The sequence below is a fragment of the Apteryx rowi genome, unplaced genomic scaffold (assembly GCF_003343035.1).
Source record: "Apteryx rowi isolate R43461 unplaced genomic scaffold, aptRow1 scaffold_100, whole genome shotgun sequence".
Lineage (NCBI taxonomy): Eukaryota > Metazoa > Chordata > Aves > Apterygiformes > Apterygidae > Apteryx > Apteryx rowi.
In genome coordinates, this window is record NW_020447198.1 from 623,657 (window position 1) to 645,571 (window position 21,915).

At 45.7% G+C, this 21,915-nt stretch overlaps 1 protein-coding gene across 1 annotated transcript in view; it reads left to right on the plus strand.

Moving 5' to 3' along the window:
• Positions 1-14,381, plus strand: part of LAMC1 (laminin subunit gamma 1) — a 98,459-nt gene extending 84,078 nt beyond the window's left edge. Inside the window, exons 14-30 of the mRNA XM_026062702.1 lie at positions 355-576; positions 664-852; positions 2,299-2,544; positions 2,888-3,041; positions 3,515-3,657; positions 4,372-4,550; positions 4,788-4,944; positions 7,544-7,749; positions 8,224-8,303; positions 8,767-8,904; positions 9,107-9,251; positions 9,813-9,962; positions 10,380-10,494; positions 11,080-11,279; positions 11,547-11,705; positions 12,237-12,336; positions 12,677-14,381. Coding sequence (XP_025918487.1) covers positions 355-576; positions 664-852; positions 2,299-2,544; positions 2,888-3,041; positions 3,515-3,657; positions 4,372-4,550; positions 4,788-4,944; positions 7,544-7,749; positions 8,224-8,303; positions 8,767-8,904; positions 9,107-9,251; positions 9,813-9,962; positions 10,380-10,494; positions 11,080-11,279; positions 11,547-11,705; positions 12,237-12,336; positions 12,677-12,933 — 2,840 coding nt within the window. The 3' untranslated portion in view covers positions 12,934-14,381. The remainder of the gene's footprint in view (positions 1-354; positions 577-663; positions 853-2,298; positions 2,545-2,887; positions 3,042-3,514; positions 3,658-4,371; positions 4,551-4,787; positions 4,945-7,543; positions 7,750-8,223; positions 8,304-8,766; positions 8,905-9,106; positions 9,252-9,812; positions 9,963-10,379; positions 10,495-11,079; positions 11,280-11,546; positions 11,706-12,236; positions 12,337-12,676) is intronic.
• The last annotated feature ends 7,534 nt before the right edge of the window (positions 14,382-21,915 follow it).

Genomic DNA, 21,915 nt, shown 5'->3' on the forward strand with positions numbered 1-21,915 from the left:
GAAAACGTATGCATGCAAAATGTAATGTATTTTAACTGACAATACTTACTCTCACACGTTCTGTTCTCAGCCTCCTCCTCTGTATTTTATGGAGCATCTTTGGTAAGCTGCTCTCTCTGCTTGCTGTCTTCCCTTGTGCGAAGGAATTGTTGTTCTTTCTTGCCCTGTCCTTACCCTTTGTAAGCTATATTGCATCTTTTCTTATCTGTCTAAACTTTCTTGGAGAATTTTGCTTCTTGATCTTCCATATCAACTGCAAACATGTTTGTCTCTTACACAGTTCAGTTGTGTTAGGTGAAACAGCGATAAGGGCCTGTGTGGTTACAAAGCATTTCCCGCCTCCATCCCTTCCAGGTGCTGGCCACCTGGACGATGTTACTATCACGAGCGCGCGCCCGGGGCCCGGCTCGCCTGCAGCCTGGGTGGAGAGCTGCACCTGTCCAGCAGGATATGAGGGGCAGTTTTGTGAGCGCTGCTCCTCTGGTTACCGGAGAGAGACGCCTGGCCTCGGGCCGTACAGTCCCTGCGTGCCTTGTACCTGCAATGGCCACAGTGAGACCTGTGAGCCAGAGACAGGTAAGAAGGGTTGGCAGAACGGGGAATGACAGGGCTGCTTCCCGCTCCGTGTCGGATGAAGACAGTGACTGTACCTCTCTATTCTAGGCGCGTGCAATTGCAGGGATAACACAGCAGGCTCTCACTGCGAGAAGTGCAGCGATGGATATTACGGAGATGCAACGGCAGGCACTGCCTCGGATTGCCAGCCCTGTCCGTGTCCAGGCAGCTCGAGCTGTGCCATCGTGCCCCGCACAAGGGAGGTTGTGTGCACCAACTGCCCGGCCGGTACTACAGGTGCGTTCCTTATTCAGAAGGGCTTTTTTCTACATCCCTCCGGCCTGTGGAAATGCTGCTTCTACCAGTTCTGCTTCTCTGAACTGCTGTGAGTGGTACTGAAAGCTGCTGTGTCTTCTGATTCAGGTCCCACTCGCTTCTCCCTTTCCCAGCCTGATTTTTCTAGCACGTGTGAGGCTCAGGGTTACTTGTGTTCTTTATGCTCTGCTCTCAAGGAGGAAAGGGTAACAAAGTTTTTTTTCTTTGCATAGTCTGAAAATTTCTGTGCTATGTATGTGAACCACGATAACTTCTAATACAGCTCTGTTCATTGTCTGGTGCTGGGTGGGGTAGGACAGAAAATAGGATATATCTGAAACAGCTAGGAGGGCGGCTCAGACTGAAATAAAAATAGAAGATGCGCCTCCCCTTTGCCAGGCTGACAGGCATTGCGGAGTGCTTGCTGTGGGAGGGCCAACGTCCTCCCTAGAAAAAGGAAGAAGGCTGCGGTGCCTCATGAATACTGATCAGAAAATACAAGACCAAATTCATACTCGCAACAGTTTCATAGAAAAGTGTGTGAACAGGTACTGAATGATCTTTTTTCTTAATGATAAACTATGCAGTCTGGGCAAATGCCCGAATTGTTAAAAAGAGCCTTTTGTTTTGCCTGCAACCAGCAAATAAGACTTAAAATGCTTGGCAGCTTCCAGGCTTTTCTGCTGGATTTATGCTTGGCATGAAGGAGTCCAAAGTACAGAATACCTGTAAATGCTTTAAGTGCTTAGGACAAGTCCTGCATCAGGCACAAAAGTGTGTCATCCCCAGAGCAGCTTGTGGGAATTTCCTTGTGTGCAGTTGCTTTGTGAACCAAAGCCGAGTCCTGGGAACTTGCCTGCGAAGGTCATATCTTCAATAAGCTTTCCGTACTTCTCCCGTAAAAGGCTCTTAAGAGGTGGAATGGGTGAAGGTCACCAGTTATTATGGAGAGGCACAGAGTTAGAAAACTGCTGAACTAAATGCTTTGGTGCCTGCCCAAGGAGGATTTGGCAGGTCGTCAGGCTCCCATATGGGATTGTTTGGCTATCTTGTCAGCAATATGGCTTCAGTAGCTGTAACGCCTCGTGGAGTTCTGTCTGCCTGCTTTGACTTTTAAATTAACAACAAATTGCAACAGATAGGATTTGCTCTGGATGGTTGGAAGGCTTGGGAGGGAGGGAAAGGAGGAGCTGAAGTATTTCATAATGGCCAAAGTTCCAGTTCACAGTCTGACGATGCAAAAGCAGTCTCAGCTCTAAATATTGGGAGGAATTCGTCTGTAGTCCCATGCACCTTTCTGTTCCCATCACAAAGCTAAAACAGAAATATGCCCAAGAGTTTCCCTGTTCAGAAAGGGCTGTAAAGGGAGTCAAGAGAGACTGTCGCAAAGGGCTTTATGCTGTAACATGTGTCTTTGTCATATCTCAGGTAAAAGATGCGAGTTGTGCGATGATGCCTATTTCGGAGACCCGCTGGGTGAAAATGGTGCTGTGAGGCCTTGTCGTCTCTGCCAGTGCAATGATAACATCGATCCCAATGCCGTGGGCAACTGTAACCGCCACACGGGTGAATGCCTGAAGTGCATCTACAACACAGCTGGCTTCTACTGTGACCGCTGCAAAGATGGCTTCTTTGGGAACCCCTTGGCCCCCAACCCCGCAGACAAGTGCAGAGGTAAGAGCCATTTCCTCTCAAGTCTAAGAATTGTTTTTGTCCCACAGAGCCGCTTTTTTGCGACGATGTGTTAGGAAAAAGGTCATGTTTTGTTGCTGTGTTCAGGTGCATCAGGAACAACGAATGGTTTGTTACGGTTTGGCGGTTRTAGATGGCTAAAATGCTTGTGGTTGTAGCATACTTATTGCCATCAAAACGAAAATATTGCGATGTAGGGGCTGGGCTGCAGTTGGGTTTGGATTCACATACTCTGAGGCCTGTTTAGGGGATTCTGGTTAGTCAAGTGCTAACAACACAAGGGGCTTCTAATTTTATGTGCGTTTCCCCATCGCTTTTCTYGCAGCTTGCCATTGTAACCCCTACGGCACGGTGAATCAGCAGACAAGTTGCAATCAAGTGACTGGGCAGTGTGAGTGCCTCTCGCACGTCACGGAGAGGGACTGCAGCGCCTGCGAGCCTGGCTTTTATAACCTCCAGAGCGGACGGGGCTGTGAGAGGTAATGTCCGCCTCGGCTTGGGGCAAAGAGCGTGGTTTGGAGGATCTGCCCTCAGCAGATGCAGGAAATGTTTTCCTCTTAATGCTTTTGCACAAGTGTTTGTCTTAAGTTAGTGGTACTCCTCATGGATGCTGCTCAGGGTGGGGAAGAACAGGAGTTAAGGAACAGCTACGATGGATGTACAAAAAGCCTAATATATAAATAGCTTTAAATCTGGGTTTTAAATAGAAAAGTATCATGTGATTGCTTGATGGTTGGTAGCAGGGGCTCTTGGATTCCATTTTTAGTTCAGACACCAAGTGACCTTGTGCAGTTCAGAGGCTCTGTGCCTTGCCTTCTGCATCAGTAGAGCAAGGAGAGTGACGCTTGCTTTGCATGGAAAATTTTGGCTTTGCTCACGAGGGCTCTTTGAGCGGTGCTGCACACCTGCCTCCTGCGTGCGTTGCCCTGTGACGTGTGGCTCCCTTCCCTAGGTGCGACTGCCACGCGCTGGGTTCCACCGACGGCCAGTGTGACATACGAACAGGGCAGTGCGAGTGCCAGCCCGGCATCACGGGCCAGCGCTGCGACAGATGCGAGGTCAACCACTTTGGATTCGGCCACGAAGGCTGTAAACGTAAGTCTGAGGTGCTGGAACGAGGCAGCCGAGAGGGACTTTGCACAACCAGCCTTTCCTTTCCTCTGTTTCTGAGAAAGTACTTTCTTGCTTCCCTACCCCTCTGTTCATCGCAACACAAGTTAGCGTTTCTGTATCCGCACCCTGAACAGTGAAGTACGGTCTCTGTGCAATAGCTTATCCTTTTGGTTAATTCACAAGTTTTTTGTTTCTGTTTTTTTTTAATTAGAGATGGGAAGAACTCTGATTGCGTTGACTTATTAGGTATCTGCTTCTCTTTGGTGTAAATATTTGCTCTGAATCTTGTCCCGGAACAGTCCTGTTTTCTGCTCTTAAATTTCTATATGTTTACTCTGGAAATGGCCTTAATTTAGAGACTCAGTCTTGAGGAGTAATAGCTTGTAAACATGATACAAAACCAATGTTGTCCAAATCTTATTTCTGATATCATTGCCCTCAAAGAGCAGAAAAATTCATTGCAGCTTGTTACAATTAAATGGATAGAAAGGCAACAGCAAGACTGCTAATGCTGTCTAACATGAAACGAATATCCTGTCTAACTAGAAAGCATGTGCCGCTGTGTGTGGAAGCAGGCGGATCAGGAGTAAGACTGCAGCCTTGTGTCGGTGTCCCAGTGCTTTTACACAGAATGACCTGCAGGTTAGGGTATTTCTGCAGCTCCTCTGGTTTGACTGAAGTTTAACTCTCCTGCAGCGTGTGACTGTGATCCTGAAGGTTCGCACTCCCTGCAGTGCAGGGAGAACGGTCGCTGCGAGTGTAAGGAAGGCTTTGTGGGGAACCGCTGTGACCAGTGTGAAGAGAACTATTTCTACAATCGGTCGTGGCCAGGCTGTCAAGAATGTCCTGCGTGTTACAGACTAGTGAAAGACAAGGTAAGACCATGAATGCGAGCATTTGTTTGTCTCCTGCTKTTACCACCGCAGTCGATGGAAAACAGCAGCATGTGATTCTGATACTTCTCGCTGTTGATATCAGACTCTGGTAAGAGGTGGGTCCACGCTATACCTGCTCATACAGGGACTTTTTCGTAGTGTCTGAGTGACACCTGCTGCAAGCAGAAAGCTTTAATGCACTTTGCCCCATATCTGTTCTCCATCCTTCTCACATAGGTGGCAGAACAGCGAGAGAGGCTGCAGGAGCTAGAAAATCTTATAGCAAATCTTGGTACAGGAGAAGAAACTGTAACTGATGAGGCCTTTGAAGCGAGATTAAAGCAGGCAGAAAGAGATGTTATGGAATTGCTCCAAGAAGCACAAAAGAGCAAAGGTAAGTTGAAGCGATCAGATGTGGAATGACATGAAATTAGCTCTTTACTTGATGTTCCTGCTCCCTCAGGATGCAGAGCTTTTTACTTCAAGCCTGTACTGTGCATCAGGACAGACAGATATCTCAAATACCWCTGAGACATTACACATTATTATCGAAACAATGATGGTTGTGTTTTTCCCTTGATGTTCTCCTCAGTGGTCTCTAATATAAGCAAACTAAAGATCTGCCTCTAKCTCTGTATGGAGAGGACAGTGGTTTTTGTTATCCTCTTCTCCAGATGCAAAGGAGTTTTTTTTTACTAATTCTCTGTATAACCATTGTATAAGCAAGCTGAAGACTTTTATAGTACACAGACAGATGTGTCTCTGTGTGCTTTTGCAGCTTTGACCAGTAACAAATGCAGCTTAAGCTGCTTATGAACTTTTTCAGAAATCTTGGGATAAAGTGTTTCTTGTTGGGATATAATCAGTGATCAGAATGAAAACTTCAAAAACCTGCTGGCAAGCTTAATTATCCCACCATATAATTTGTAATGTTCTGAAAAGTGCTATTGTGGTGCCTTGTGGCTATCCATTTCAGCTGCTGATCATAGCGCAAAGACGAGTGATTTTTCTTGTTAAACTGCTTCAGAGAGATTCTTCTGCTGTCACCTTTTACCATAGGATGTCTGAACAGGGCATTAAGTAGCGTGAAGTGTTTTGTAGTTAGGGTTTGGGTTTTTTTTTTTTTCTTTTCAATGTGTAAGTGTTCTGGAGAAGAGCGAGTTGAAGACGACTCCTTTGGTTTTGCAGTAAAAGGTGGTYGCTCACTGCTCCTCTGGGAGTTTGTTCACTGATTTGACACCRCTTCGGAAAAACCCGTCCCCTTTGCGGGAAACGGGGAAAAAGCTCTGCTGTGCCCCGAGGAACAGAGCCACGGTCTACATCCTAGTGCTAACCTGATCCCCGCTCRTGGAGCACTGTGGTAACGAGAGCCTGACTCTTCTTTGTGGGAGGTCGGCGTAGGGAAGAGAGATCAGGTCTGACCTGCCCTTGCTGCTCATGTTTCCAGGGAAGCTGAACTGTAGGGTTTGCTGCTAGCAGGTATTTTGGAAGGACAGATGGCTTCATGCCTGCTTATACTGTACTGCTGGAGCTGATCAAGCTGTATGTAAATATAAGCAGGTGTGCCGGAGTAGGACTGCATCTCCTAGGCGAGCAGACGGGATAAATGCATCAGCCGCATGTACTAGTGGAGGCTGAACAGATCGGTCATGGGTGATTGGATTTGATGTCTGAAGAGCCGGTGCATGCTCCTGTGTACCTCTCACCCTGCGTGGGTTCGGGGCTTCAGAGTGCCAGGGCTGTATGGAGTAGTTCGGGGTGACAGGCTGAGCCAGCACAAAGCATGCGTTTAACATCCACCCGGGTCTCATATGCCCATCAGATACTTGCTTGGGAAGATTTCCGCTGATATGAATGATTAGGGAAATGCTCAGTTTTAGCTGGGGTAGCTTTATGCTGCCTGCTTGGCACCCATGCTTAGAGAATATCTTATATAGTGGGTAGGAGGGTAGTATTGGTAGAAAGGTGAGGGAATGGATCAGATTTTGTGGGTGGGTTTTCTGTTTTTTATTTTTATTTTTTAATCTTCACCTTTTTGCTGAATAAAAGGCAAGTTAAATGCAAAAACTACACTAATGGGAAGCTGTGTGCACCTGGAGCATCTGTTTGTTTTCCTAGTTGATATGTAGTTTTAATGTGTTTTTTTAAATGTGTTAAATGTTCACATTCAACACATAGGATGTGCTGCAAAGTCAAGACATCATGCTTGTGAAAATCTTAATTTTGGGGGCATGCAGACTTCTGCTTGTATATCAGCTGTTAATAATTTTCACACTTAAAAAAAATAGTACTTCTGCTCTGGTTATAAGACTCATGCTTTATGGCTCCATTATTAAGGCAATGTTATGGGGAGTTACCTGGTGGTCTAGAATTTTGGGAAGTTTGACAGCTCAGATGTCCTACAGACTGAAGAACCAAGGCTGGGTCCTCTGTTTTGCCAGCTTTTCTCATCCCTTTGGTTTGGGGAGGCGTTGGTGGTAAGTTCGCTGTTATATAGATCTAGTAGCTGCTCTATATGCAGCCTGTGGAAGCAGTGGGTGGCTCGAGGGAGTAGCCCAAAGGGGAGGGTAACATACAGCCTGCTGTTTCTCATCTCTGCTTACCCCGTAGGAGTAGAGCTAAAGAGAATTAGGAAAGGAGATGTCTCACACCTCTTGAGAGCTCTGCCTTTTTTTTTTTTTTTTAAATCAGTGATAGAGGCAAAACATGATTCTGCGCACAAAATCCCCCATCAGCGTCTCGATGTCCGTTAAAACACCCATCAAGATTGTCCTCTTAGTAGTTAATGACTTTTCATTTCTTATGTTTTGTGCACATTCTGATGATGACTTTGATCTCAAGCTAGCTGACCAACTTATTAAATGATTTTGCTAGTCCCCTTTCAATAGGGGATTAACCTACCGACATGTTGCCTGCAGTGGTAAGCTGCTGCTGTAACTTCTCTTCCTGCTGTAATCAACTCTGCTTCCTCCATTTTCTGTCATATGTTTCAGATGTAGATCAGGGCCTCATGGACCGTCTCAAAGACATCAACAGCACACTAGTGAGTCAGCTCAGCAGGCTGCAGAACATCCAGAACACGGTGCGGGAGACGGAGAGCCTGGCGGAGCAAGCCCGGGAGCGGGTGGAGGACACGGAGGACCTGATCGGATTAGCTTCCACTCTGCTTGAGAAGGCAAAGATGGCAGCTGACAACGTGGTGAGTGTGGTGGGGACGTCTGACGCGATAGCATAGTGTCTTCCCTTTCTGGGAGAAAACCTGTTTTCTGTGCTCCCTGCATATGCTTCCTTGTGTTTATGTGTGTGYGCTCTCTCTTGAAACAAGTTTGCTGTGGAAATATGTTTTCTCCCACCCAAGATCATGGAGGATTAGTTTGAGGAGGACAGATGGTTGCATGGTCTTTTTCTTTTTTCTTTTTTTTTAATCTTAGCCACTGCTCAAAGAAATCTAGTTAAAAAACCCTAAATAGATAGCAAATATTTGGTTGTAAGGGGTAACTGGYGGCAACTACATGGGCCTAAGACAAATTGTATGGAGAAGTGAAAAGTATGTTAGATACCTCTCTAAACATTTAGATTATGACAATGAATATTTAAATTGTTGATGAATAAAAGATGAAAGAGCAGTGTTAAGAAATGTCTTGGTGTGGTTTTTTGTTTGTTTTCCGTCCAGTCCATTACACCGCCGGAATCAAGTGGTGACCCTAACAACATGACTCTTCTGGCAGAAGAGGCCCGTAAACTGGCTGAACGGTAGGCTGTGGCAAGATGTGATATTCATAGCCCACATCAAGGCCCTGTTTTTCCCTGGAAAAGGGAAGTGCAATTTGATTTGCTTGATATGAAACACATTTTCTTTGGATGAATAGGAAACTTTGGCATTATTTCTAATGACATTCCATTGCTGTAGAGGAGGTGTAGTGGCCTGGGGTGTGCAGCTGTACATCAGTAAGAATTAGGGCAAACACTAGACCTCTGAACTAGAGACGTGTAAAACCATAGCAGTGCCTTGCCGATACTGTGGGCACTGCTGGAGTAGTGATGTCCTTGGTTGCAGAGACTGTCTCAAATAACATCTCTCGTTGTAAATATTTTAGCTGCAAAAATCTGGGTAAAGAAAGGAAAAAGTAGGAGAAAACAAAATCTTGGAATTGAGAATAGAAACTGCTAGTTGATAATTTTAATGGGATTATTTTTCTTTTGTGATGTTTACCAGGCACAAACAAGAAGCTGATGAGATTGTGCGCATAGCCAAGGCAGCAAATGATACTTCCACAGAAGCATATCAACTGCTGTTGAAGACCCTGGCTGGAGAGAACCAAACTGCAAATGACATTGATGAGCTCAACCAGAAGTGAGTCAGTAACAAAACAGGTTTTATTTCCAGGATTTAGAATAGAGGAGAGAGTTGAGATGTCTTTTGTAACATTAATGCTTTGGGTTTCAGAAGAGTTGTCTTTCAGGGTTTTAGCCTTTTTACCTAGTTAGTATGTTTAGTTCTACAGAAAAAGAATCAGTGGTTTGTTTATTTTTTTTTCCTTTTTTCTTTTTTTTAGGTATAATCAAGCAAGAAACATTTCTCGCGATCTAGAGAAACAGGCAAACAAAGTGCTTGCAGAAGCAGAGGAAGCTGGGAACAAGGCCTTGCAGATCTACGCTAATCTCACCAGTCTGCCTACTGTGGATTCCACAGGGCTAGAGGTAATTGAGTGAAGCATGATGCATAGCATGTCCCAAAGATAGTGATGGCAAGCATTAAGTCACTGACAATGTTGTCTGTACTTTGCTAATGTTTCTCTGCTTAAGAATCATCTGGGGAACTTCTGTCAGTATACACACAACACACGCTTGTGTCCTTCAGCTTTTACCTACCTACCCACCCCCCAGTCTCTGAAGGAGGGAAAACAAAGTCAGATGTTATTTATCAAACATCTTGGCTGGAACTGAGAAGTGCAAGAATTTCAGTTCCGTCTAAAGACTGCAGATTTGTTCCCACTCCTTTACTCACAACAGTAGAGTAGATTTTCATATGCACAAAGATGCTTCCATCCTCCATCCTTTTACTGACCCAGGTGGTATTCAGGGCTTTGAAGGCATCCATGATGCAGGGTTGCAATTCTAGGCATAAGAGAAGGGAACTTAAAATAGCTGCTGCCTGTTTTGAATGTGAGAAACTACACAGTGGTTTGCCACCTGTTCAGAAATTCTTTAATGTTCTTAATGTTCAGAAAATCTGCCTTTGTTTCTGATCTCCATATGCAGAATGAAGCAAACAAGATCAAGAAGGAAGCGGAGGAGTTGGATCAGCTAATTGCAAGGAAGCTAAAGGATTATGAGGACTTGAGAGAAGACATGAAAGGAAAGGAGCTGGAAGTAAAGAACCTCTTGGAGAAAGGGAAGACAGAACAGCAGGTCAGTTGTGTTGTGTGCAGGCTTTTGTTCCCTGGAAAAAACAAAGGAAAGCAAGTAACCGATCAGATACAAAAGATTCGGTCTTATCCAGTCTTAGCRCTGCTTATTACTTATGAGAATATTGAAAAGTAGGTCCTGGAAAGGAGATGCGAAAAGCTGGTAAAAACAGTGGCATTGAGGCTGTGTTATGGAGTTGGGGATGTTTGCTAGGTGTGCTGTCTTGTTTGTATTCAGGGCAGTGTTCCTAAAGGAGCCAAACTTGCATGGTTTCAGAGGAAGTATTGCCACCAACTTGAGGATGAGCACTGTTCTGTATTGCATTGGTGTTTCAGGCTGTTCAGGTGATGCATTTTGATATGCCTAGATGGTCATTCCTTAGAGGATAAGAATATGTTGATGTATGTCACTTCTTTCTAGACTGCAGATCAGCTCCTGGCTCGAGCTGATGCAGCAAAAGCTCTGGCTGAAGAAGCTGCTCGGAAGGGAAACGGCACGTTAGAGGAGGCCAATACCATTCTCAGCAACCTGAAAGGTAAAGGGAAAGCGCTTGCAGTGAATCCTTGAGTTTGACAGGTCACTTTCCAGTAGGGCATTTTGACTAATGGCTCATGCTATTGCCAATAGTTAAGTGTTGGATGGTTTCTTCTTGTGTGTCTTTTTTTGGGGGTAGGGTGTGGAAGGTTATGTGTGTGGGTTTGGTTTTGGTTTTTTGGTTTTTTATTTTTTTTTATATATATATATATAAAAATTTTTTTAAGAAAAAAGCAGAAATCCTTTCAGTGACCAGAAATATACTTTTTGTGCAACTTCCATATTTAGCATTGGAGGACATGTAATAGGGAGAGCTGCAAGCCTTCCTGTTCAGCAGCTACTGCTGCTGGTTTTTTGCAGGATGCCATGYGTGATCATTGCCTTTACTGCATGGTGAACTTTCCATATATGCTGACATTAATCCTACCTTGACAATTATTAAGATAACAAATGTAACAGCACTCCCATATCCTAGTTTGCTTTCCTTCMCTCTAATTTCAGGGTAGCATAGCCTGGGTAGCTTTGTCAGAGAAGCATCCCAAGCCTCTTCTGAAGCAAGTGGTGAAATTGTTTTGCCCTTTTCCAGATTTTGATAAACGTGTGAACGATAACAAAACAGCAGCTGAGGAGGCACTGAAGAAGATTCCTGCCATTACCCAGACCATTGCTGAAGCCAACAATAAGACACGCCAGGCAGAGCTGGCACTGGGCAATGCTGCTGCTGATGCCCGAGAAGCCAAGGTTAAAGCAGGTGATGCTGAAAAAATTGCCAGCTCTGTTCAGAAGGTGAGTCACTTGCAGCTCTGGAATCAGCCCTCCTGAGGTGTTGGCATTTAATTGGGCAAATTCCTCTATTCCTGRTGCGCGCATATACATTCTTCCTGCTGAGCTGTTGTGAAGCCTACTGTTGTTGCATTGTGTTTGAACTTTATATCCCATCAGGGAATGCAAAATGTGGCGTGATAAGAAATTGATGCATTACGATGAAAAGGGTTGAAGCATGTTCTGCACCTTCTCCACCCTCTTTGATCCTCTCCTCTGTGTTGGCTGTAGAATGCTGCTGCTACCAAAGCTGAAGCCGACAAGACTTTCTCTGATGTGACGGGACTGGCCAGAGAAGTGGATGACATGATGAAGCAACTGCAAGATGCAGAAAAAGAGCTGAAGAGGAAACAGGATGATGCTGATCAGGATATGATGATGGCAGGCATGGTACGTGATCCTGGCAGCTGACTGCAGTAGTGAGAAGGTGCTGTCTCCCTACCATCCTGAAGATGAAGTTTTTTTATTTCCTGCTGCCCTCTTGCAAAGACAACACTGGTTCCAGTGACCATTCTGTCTCTTCCAGGTTTTAAGTGGGATGGAAAGCATGAGACTAGAAAAGGAGTTCCTCTAATAGCGTTAGCATAGGTTCACTGCTGGCCTTTGAGAGCCAGTTTTCTTAACACTTTCCTCTTCTCTGAACCAAAACCTGATTGTAGCTGCAGTGATTCTGTCTTGATATTCTGCAAAATCCTGCCCAGCTATCATGGAATCACATTTCTCCTTATAGAAAACTCATTATTTGCAAGTTGTCTGTCTTCACCAGACCTGTGACAGAGATCTCAGCGCAGGAGTATTATCATAGAGAGGAACCAGGGATGTATGAGATGTCACTGATTTGGCAGATATGTGAAGAGGAGGGGCAAGGCTTTCATAATCCCTACTGCGTTTATCATGCTGTCAATATTTTTTACCTTTTAGGCCTCGCAGGCTGCCCAGGAGGCAGAAGACAATGCAAGAAAAGCAAAGAACTCTGTAAATAGCTTGCTTGCTGTCATTAACGACCTTCTGGATCAGCTAGGTAAGGCTGCTGCACTCCTGCCCTTRCTTAGTTTCTGAATACCCATGCCTTGGAGTATTTTCTTGCTGCTTGACATGAAAGTGGCTGCAACTGGCTTAGCATGATTGCTTCCCTGCAGTTGTTGTGCTAGGAATCAGATTGCACATTGCACAGCGAGCTTTAAGACCGTTGTTGAGGTACTGAAGGTATCRCCCATTCAATTGGTCCTGGTTTTTAATGCAAGGATGGTCTATTGAAGATCTCAGCTCACTTGTCCATAATTTGGGCTCTGTATAAACACCTGAAAACAGTGTGTCAAAGACTTTTTAATGGACTTCACTTTTTAATTCTGTCTTCTCAGGGCAACTGGAGACAGTGGACTTGAACAAACTGAATGAGATTGAGGGTACCCTGAACAGTGCCAAAGATCAGATGAAAGATAGCGACCTGGACCAGAAAGTGTCTTTCCTTGAGGGAGAAGCCAGGAAGCAAGATGATGCCATACAGGCCTACAACAGGGACATTGAGGAAATCCTGAAAGACATTAGCAACCTGGAAGACATCAAGAAGACCTTGCCRTCTGGCTGTTTTAACACCCCGTCCATTGAGAAACCCTAAGGGTGCACTGGGGGTGGGGGGGATTCCCCCAGTGACTGGTGGAGCAATTGTTTGGCTATGGAGTGCCTTAACACACACATTACCTTCTTCAGACCCCCAACTCTTTGCTGCTCGCAGTCGCTGTTTTCTTTCCAAATCAGGATAAGTTGAAAAGTTTTAAGAGAAGCAAATTAAATATCCGTCTTTGGGCATCAAAGGGTTTTTTTATATAAATTGTCTTCCTGAGCACTCCGCCTTTGCCCCTTTCTCAGACACAGTTTCCCTTTGATTAGCACAAAGATGAAAGATCTTCTGGACTCTTTATACTATAGTTCAGAAATAACCATGTGAGCTGTATACAGCAAGGCAAAACTAACTCTACTTTCTCTCCTCTCTTCTCCCCTCAACTGTAAAATCCTTGGTCCCAGAGCTCTCTGTTTCTGTGAAGGAAGGGGGTTGGCTACCAAAGTATTACTGTAATGGCCAGTATAGCTGCACTCATTCAGATCCCTTTCCCCAACTTCTAACCCTGTGAATTTTTTTTGTTAACTAGTGGCCAATCAAAAGCATTGGTAGCCTTTTGCAAGCTGTTCTAAGCCTCTTTCTGAAATGCTTTCTATAATGRTGCATTGCTCTGAGAAAAACGCGGCCTCTGAGAGGAGCGTTTTGGGAAGATGGGATAACAGTGGAGTGATAGGACTTGCCAGCACCACTCTTGGCCTGTGGAGCAGAAGCGTTGTATCCAGTCTGTAAGCAGCTACCTGTCAGGTAGCCCAGGCTGAGGAGTCTGGAAGTGATCAGCTGAGTTCCCATCTGTAGATGTTGCTATGGAATTACCAGAGGATCTTTTTAGGATAGAAATGTCTAATTGACAGATTTTTTTTTTCCTTTTAATTCTATTTTTTTTTTAGCAGCAAAAGTCTTGCTTAAAAAAAAAAGAGAGAAAGCTGCCACCCAGAGAGCTCTGACAGCTGGTCTGAACTTTAAGTTGAATGTCTTTGGGTGGGAAAAAGAGGGTTTGAAGATGTAAATGAAGAGGTCTTTCTCCCCATCTTCTTCCTGGAGGAGGATAGTAGCATTTTTATATTTTGATATTCATCTTGCCTTTTGTCCATTTTTAACCTGATGGAAAGAGCCAAAGTTTACTAGTGCCCTCCTTTCTTTTTACCTGCAGATCACTTGGTCATCTTAAAATACTGCAGCACAGAGAGTTCAGGCCTCGCTCTGGGGGCAATTCTGCACTCACAGTACTTCACCTCGCTACTACTGCCTCCCCTGTAGAGTTCCTCTCCAGTTAGTGTCTTCTGTTCCCAGCTACTTAATCTGTCTTGTTGGGATGGAGTGGTGGGGAAGCTTTCACTCCTCCCTTTAACCCTCATCTGAGAAGGGAGCGTCCTCTGCAGTTTCCTCATTAGTTCCAGCYGGACATCCCCATCTCTCTCCTCTTTGAGATCCAATATATATCTATACTTAAACACTATGCAACTTTGTACGTTTGCGTAGCGGGGAAGAAATTATTATCTGACACACACTGGTGCTATTAATTATTTCAAATTTATATTTTTTGTGTGAATGTGATTTTTTTGTTTTGTTTTTTTTATCATGATTATAGAGTGAGGAAGTCTCTTTTGTGTGCGTGTATGTGTGTGTAAATATACTCAGCCATATTTCCAGAGTGGCACAGCCTGTCCTCCTCTGCGTGCTCTCCCCTGAAAGCATCCCAGCACGTGCAGCATAGATTGCTTCTCTCTGTTATTCCTTAGAGCCAGGTATTCCCCCGCCTGGGCTCCCGCTCCCTTTCCTCCCCCGTGTTCTTAGTGTCGGTATTGTGTGGTATTAGCAATAACCAGTTTGCCTGTTTACGCAGTCRAGCGATGGGACGCGTCGTGGCCTTCCTTCCAGAGCCGGCCCCGGAGGCCTGGCGGACCCTGAAGCCCGGAGCTCGTGGGAACCGGCTCTTTGCGTCTCCGGTACGGAAGTGCCGTTACGCTGGTGTATTGGGAGCGGGGGAATGGCTGCGGGTTTGCAGCTGGACTGTGAGGAGCCGTATTTAGAGGACAGACCCAGTGTTCAGGCGATTTGAGAATCAAATTTGGGATCTTCTTAATACCACTGTGCAAGGAATGAGAACTTAGTGGGAGCCTAAGGCAGCCTCAGAAACAGTGCTGCTGCACAGAGGCAGGGGAGCGTTTCCAGCAAACCTGCATCTCTTTTGTGCCCGTTTTCCTAGAGTTTCTTACAGTTTACCAAAACCTGACTTGGGACTTCCCCCTGCCTGTGACCACGCTTAGTAACCCCCTTGGAGGAGAGTTTACCTGTGCTCACCCACGCTCGTGGGGCTTTCACATCAGTATTTCCTGGCTGGCTGCTCTGGTCACATGGCTGTCTCCTAACCATGTCACCTCTCTGCCAAGGCTGTGGGAAGAGCAGACGCAAAGATGCACGCATGCCCTGGCTGACCTCAGGCCTAAGGTTTCCTGCTTTTTTTCCCCCATTTTTTGTCTTCTTAAGCTGTTTTTAACAGAATTTTATTTTTAAATAAAAAAAAAAATCTTTATAAGCAATCTCTTAATCACTACTGCATTACAGCCATTATTCATTGTATAAGTCCAGTTATTTCTTTACGTAATGTGATGATGAGACAGCTGCTGATGGAGTGCTGGATGTCACAGAGAACGTGTGACAGTTCCTTCATCACTTTATTCTTGACTGTGGCCCCCTCAGTATGTGCCTTCACTTCAGCTTTTTGCCTTAATCTGTGGTCTTGCTGTCTGGGGCGGTGAACAAAATGCAACACTTGCAGTTTTTATGTATAAAACAGTATTTCTTATTTATAATAAAGTCTGAATATTTGTAACCCCTTACACCTTGGGATTCTTTGGAGTCTTGTTTTCTGTGGAAGTCGAAACTGCTGTGGGTCTGTCTCAGTTGTAAGATTTGCCTCTTGTTCGATTAATCCCAGGGGCTTGGATGCAGCTCTCCTGTTCTTCTGGAGCTATTTTAGTGGCCACCTTTTAGGAAGAAAATCTAAAGTTAATTATCTCCTTGTGTGTTTTGGAAGCGGAGAGAAGCAGCTAACTTYGGCCTCTCTGAGAGCAGCGATAATGGCAAATGGCTCATTGCCTTGTTTGGGCACTAAGTGCTCGTTCCTGTAGTTGCCGTGTTCCCCGTTTTGTCTGATCATATGCTTGCTCATGACTCTGTCACTTTCCTGACTGGAGCGGGAGCCCCCTCTGCTCAAGGTAACCCTTCAAAATTTGGACTTTTGTTCCCTGCTGGGGTTTGGGAGGGACGGGGGAGGATGGGGACCTTCCTCCACATGGCTTTGGTATCCACCTGGCCCAAATCATTCCTTCCCTTGTCTGGAAGAAACTGAGGGATGAGTGGGAGAAGGGAGGAGAAAAGTGATTTGCAAATTCATGCAACTGGTTACAAACGGTCATAGTAATTACGATTTCTCTCCACATCCTTCCGTGGCTGCTAATCCAATTAATTTTATGCTGCTGTTTTTTCTAGKGCTTAAGAAATAAGAGAATATGTTGTTACTACTGATGCTATTGGAGCTGAGCTGTCCTCAAAAGAACTGGAGGATCGGAGGTGTGTTTTGTTACACTGTAAGGGTAAAAATCTTGTCTCTTTTTCAGTTGAACATACTGAAAAGCAAGGGGCCCCTGAGGTGAAAGGACTGCCTATTTCTGAAAGGGGAAGAAAAAAAAAAAAACCTAAGTGAAGAAGCTTAATTTTTTTCTAATAAAACATTCCATGATTCTGGAGACTGTTCCTTTTGTCCCTTCTGCCAGAGCAAGTTTCTCTGTTGAGCAAGTTTTTAATGTCAAGACAGATTATTGTGCTGGCAGACTATGTAGTTCTGAAATCAAGCTGATGTCTTACAGTTGCAGACTGAATTTATTTTCCTCAGCAGAGGAGAATGCACGTATCTTGCTAACTTGCATCATAGCTAATCCCTTTTTAATTGTTGTTCTCATTTTTGTTCTGTTTTTTTTTAATTAGAGTTTGTCTAGCTTCAATTGTAGACACAGTTCACATTTAAAAGACTAAACCTCACCAATGTGAGGCTGTAAAACCACAATACAGTAACACCGCTTCTTTACGTCCTGGTCCAGTTAAGACCTGGGGATGCATTAGTGACAATTACAATTGCTTATGAGTGTGCTTTATTTAAGGTGGCTTTTTTCTCCTCTTGTTTCTAGTGGCTTTTCTTGCTGTCCAAGTTAAACCTCCATCACTTTCCATGTGCTCTCTGGAGAGCTGAGGAGACTCACAGCAGGAAAGGGGGTTCCAGAAAGCAGTTGGCAATAGCAAGGAAGTGAAGTGAACAGAGAGGCATCAGTTACTGGCCAGGGTCTTTGCAGCTGAGGTAAACATGGTTGGTTATGCTGGGGTGCTCATCGCAGCAAAGTGGGGAGAGCTGCTTGAGGAAGGGAGTTTGGGGGCTTCAAGGGCTGCCTGAAGGGGCTGATGTTCAGAGCACCTGGTCTCCTGGGGCTCACGAGCTGGGTTCTCTGTGACTTTTGGGGAGCATAAGGTATCAGCAGGAGTTTGTCACTGATGCAGGTGACTGCCTGAAGGAGACAGGTTTGGTATGGTTGGGTGTACCTGAGGACAGGGCAGAGACGTTGCAGAGCGCTGAGCTGGCAGTGTCCTGTGCTCCCCCTGTGCAGCCGCGGCATGCTGGGTCCATGTGTTTCTAGTTAGCTGCTGGACTGATAGCTCATCCTCAGCATGCCTCTGTCCTGYGAAACGTCAGGAATGCTGCGCAAAAATCTCATCAACGTCCCCCCAGAGCCCAGCAGCCGCCGCGGCAGGATGCAGCGGCGGAGGGAGGAATGCAGCGGAAAGGAAGCGCGGTCCTGCCTTATTTCCCCGCGCGGTGTGTGTGCGTGCGGCTCCTTTTCTCTCTCCCTCGCTCCTCCAGGCAGGGCATAGGTGAGGCAAGGCCAGACATGACTGTACTTCCTTGCTCTGCTGCCACCTCAGCCGCAGCCTAGTCAGACAGGCCTGCCTCGCTTGCTCACCGGAGTTACCCGGGAAGGGCAGCGCTCCCAGCGATCTGCCACAGCCCCGAGGCGAGGGAATCTAGCTTGATCCTGAGCCTGCAGAGAGGCAGCCCTGCGGCTGTTGATCTTAGCAGGGACGCAGTCACTGTCTCGCTCGTTTAAGAGGGCGTTTTAATCGGAGCCTGCCCATTTCCCTGCCCTGTAATTCACGGGGAATTTTTAGCAAAGGGTCACAGGTTGGTTCTTGCAGGCTGCGTTGCTGCTTTCCTGAGGTAAGGGATATGGGAGGGCAGGAGAACCCAGCTGCTGCAGCTACTAACTTAGCAGCAAGATTTTCATGCCTGCTGGATACAACAAGCTGGAGGCGCTGGGACCTTGCTTACTGTGTTATAAACACTGCTGGCAAAATACTTAGTTTTAGTACTATTCTGTGCTTGTTCTTCTGACTGTTTCTGTCCTATGGGAGCGGTGAGGCAGCCTGCTCTGGTGAGCGAGAACGAGGTCCTGGGGGCCTCGCAAAGTCTGTGGCTTAATTACCTCGGTGTCTGATTGCTTTGTTTGGCCTTGGGCGAGGTGAGGGATTTCTCCGCTCCTAAACAAGGTCCAGCATTAAAACACTCAGAGAATCGGGCGTGTTTTCTCTACCCTGCAGCTGTTCAACCATGATATAACTGGATATCAAAAATGAATGTAAAAGCACTGCAAGTGCTAAAGGACAATGTTTCGTGAAGGAAGATCATGTGTCCCTGAGCAGGGAGATTTTAAAGGATGAACTTACAATAAAGCACGCAACAGTACTGTAAAATAGATTCTTTATAGGGCAAGTATCTGACTCATCTTGGGATAATGCTTTATTGGGGTAATATCTCCAAACTGACCTGGTAAAGATGGTTCTACATGCTGGCCCTAAACCTGCTTTGAGATATCTGAAGCAAAGGCAAAGCAGAGACTGAAGTCCGTGCTTTATCACTAGGCTCTCTGTTCTGCAATAGCAGCAGGACAGGATCCCTAGTTTTCCATATTGAGGAAGTCCAAGATGATAGGATAAAGTTCTGTTGCCAGACTAGAAGAAAATTCCTTATTTTCTTATTCGTTATGCGCACACATGYACACAAACACGTACTCGTAGTGCAACAGTGGCTGGAAGGAAAGCAAGCAAACAAAATAACTCAAGCCACTTCTCAGTAAACACTGAAGGAGAAACAAGGCCACCAACAGAAGTAGCCCAGGGACCAGCGTTTTAAGAGGATGTTGCAGTTTAGAAAGTCCCTCAAGGAAAAAGGTTTGGAGAGGCTTGGGGGGCTGCAAGGGGCAAGCTGAGGTATGAAGACCCACTGCAGACAGACAGAAAGCTTGAATTTGCCTTGTTTACTGCTGGATAGTTCTTGCCTTTATCCTGGCATCACTTGTCTATCATGAGCACCTAAAATGGTTTTCTATCCTCATCACATCAGCTGAAGGCAGTGCTACACCTTGGCACCTTCRGACATCTATCAATTGCTGCTGGCAAGCATCAGCTAAATGCAGATTATTTTATGGATTCAGGCTATCTTTGGAATGCTTAATTCAGTCATGACCATGTCCACAAGCTTTAAACATTTCAGCCTCTGCTGTGGTCTCCCTGCAGCAGCAATTTTAGTTTTTGTAGCCCCATTATAAAGAATAAGTGTAGGACACTCTCAGAAGGACACCCTTCATGCTGCAGATTAAAGGGGAAGGGCAGACCCAGGTTCTCCACTGAAATAATGCTGTTTCATTATAATATCTGATGAATGCCACTGTTATGCCTTCATGTACCGACCATTTCCTACTCTTTCCYTTAGTCTGAAAGATAACATTTCAGTCACTCGTATTTTTCAGTCCATTTCTGAACAGTGCTACCACAACGATGGGTCATGATGGGCAATATTTGTTCTGTGGGAGGTGGCAGGCATCAGTTTGTTCTGGATCTAGACTGTCTAGAAAGTCTGGGCCTGGAAAAATAAATTTGGATAGTGTCATGCATGCACAAATGCAGCTTTCAGAGGTGACCTTGAGAATGATGAAGAAAGACTAAGCAAAGTAAATAGGCAGAAATGACTAGAGGGGAGGGATGTGTCAGTGCCTTGTTTGCAGAAGTGAAGTGAGAAGTGGGGTGGTAGYAGCGAGGCAGGAGGAATAACGTGGAGGAGCCAGAGAAGGGAAAATGGCAGCTCTTGGGAAAACCTTCCTGACGGTGAGAGCTGGTCTTCTGAGGAAGAAATCATTGAAGAACTTGAGTTGTTCAGAGGAAGGCTGGGTAAGGTCCTGGAGAACGGCTGTAATGACAGCACTGCTGACAAGTGGAAGGAGAAAAGTTTCCTGTGGGTCATCAAGTAGGAAGGAAGCAGCAGAGGTGTTTGATGTGAATGATATATAGAAGTTTCTGTACAGCAGAGYAGATCAAATGTGTTTTGTCAGAGGAACGAGCAGACTCATAAGAACTGTGCCAAACCAGTGGGAACACTGTATTTTTTGTCTCACTTGAGAGAAGAAAAAAAAAATCAGATAAGATAATCTTGRCTGCCAAAAATCAACATGCCATCAGCACGTTAGAGAAGCTGGTTTCCTTGTTGTGAGCTATATTAAGATCCAGTGTGTGTAATTAAAAGGAAAGAATCTGTTTATAAAAGATAGCCGAATCAATCAGCAGAGGGAGGTAAACTTGGCAAAGGGAGTTGCAAAAATGTGGTGAATTCAGGCTGGTTCACCCATGAAATCACCACGGCACTGCTCYCGGCGAGGAGCTGCAGAGTAAAGCCATGTGAGTCAGCTCAAGGTATAGGACTGTGGGGAGACTGTTGTACCCAACAGCTTAAGAGATTCAGAAGGGGACCTAAATGTTGATTACCCCAGCCAGCCAGATCRGTGAGTCTGTTAATCCAGAAACAAGCAGCACATCAGCACAGTTCTGTCCGAAAGGTAACCGGTGTTCGATTTGGGGTAAATTTGTTAGACTTTTTTATTTCATCTGAAGGTGTTGGGGTTTGTGGACCACTGGGTTTCCCTTTTGACGGTCTGCATCTCCTGACGGTATTGAGGGGAGATGAAGTGAGGTAGCACCTGGGCCCATCCTTTCCTGCAATCAGTCTGTGGTCTGCTTTGCAGGTCGCGTGGAAGTGCCAGCATCTCACTAACTCTGTATGTTTGGCTGCACGCAGGGCCAGGAGGACCCACGTCTCCAGATCTGTCTCTTTGCTTGTGGAAGTTGTCACAGCTCCTCCAAGGCGAAGGTGAGGAGCAAAATGGAATTGCCCTCTTGGTCTCAGGTGTCTCGTTTKCCTCCCTTGAGGCCAAATGCTAAGGGACCTGGTGCTCTGAGCCTGGGATCCTAATCCTGGCACAGTCAGCAACCTCAAGCAAGTCCTTTCCCCTCGCTGTCTCTATTCCACATCCTTTTTCTAGCATTGGAACAGTAGTACCAGGTCAGGCCAAGGGCCTGTCTAAAGCAATTTTTTTCTCTTGATTGCCTTCAGAGAAGTAAAAAGAGACAAATGTGTGCAATACCTCCCTTGATAATTGCAAACCTCCACCCTATTTCCAGATTTGGGGATTTCCTGAACCTGGTGAATTTCTCTCGTAAATCCTGTTAGGTCTCTCTTCCCAGTACGTGTTCAGTCTGTCCTCCAAGGCTTTTTTGCATCCCCAGAGTCCCGCTGGTTTGTGTCCAGCTGCATAAAGAGCACCTCTCCTCGCTTGTTAAGTTAGTTGGATGGCCTCTGACTTTTGTTTCTAAAGAGACTGTGATCAGTCGGTCCCTCTCCACCCTCCTCAGCCTGCTCATGACTTCATCCAGGTAAGCTGTCTGCGTGCCGGGGCAGCGCCGTTCCCCAGCGCTGCCTTCCCCAGGGAGCACCGGCAGCTCCGTGCCCTGCCCTTGGAAGACGTGACATCAGATGAGCTAGAGTTCAGCGACCGGGGCGGGCGGGCGGGAGGAAGGCTTTGCACGGTGGCTTCCTTTGGATTT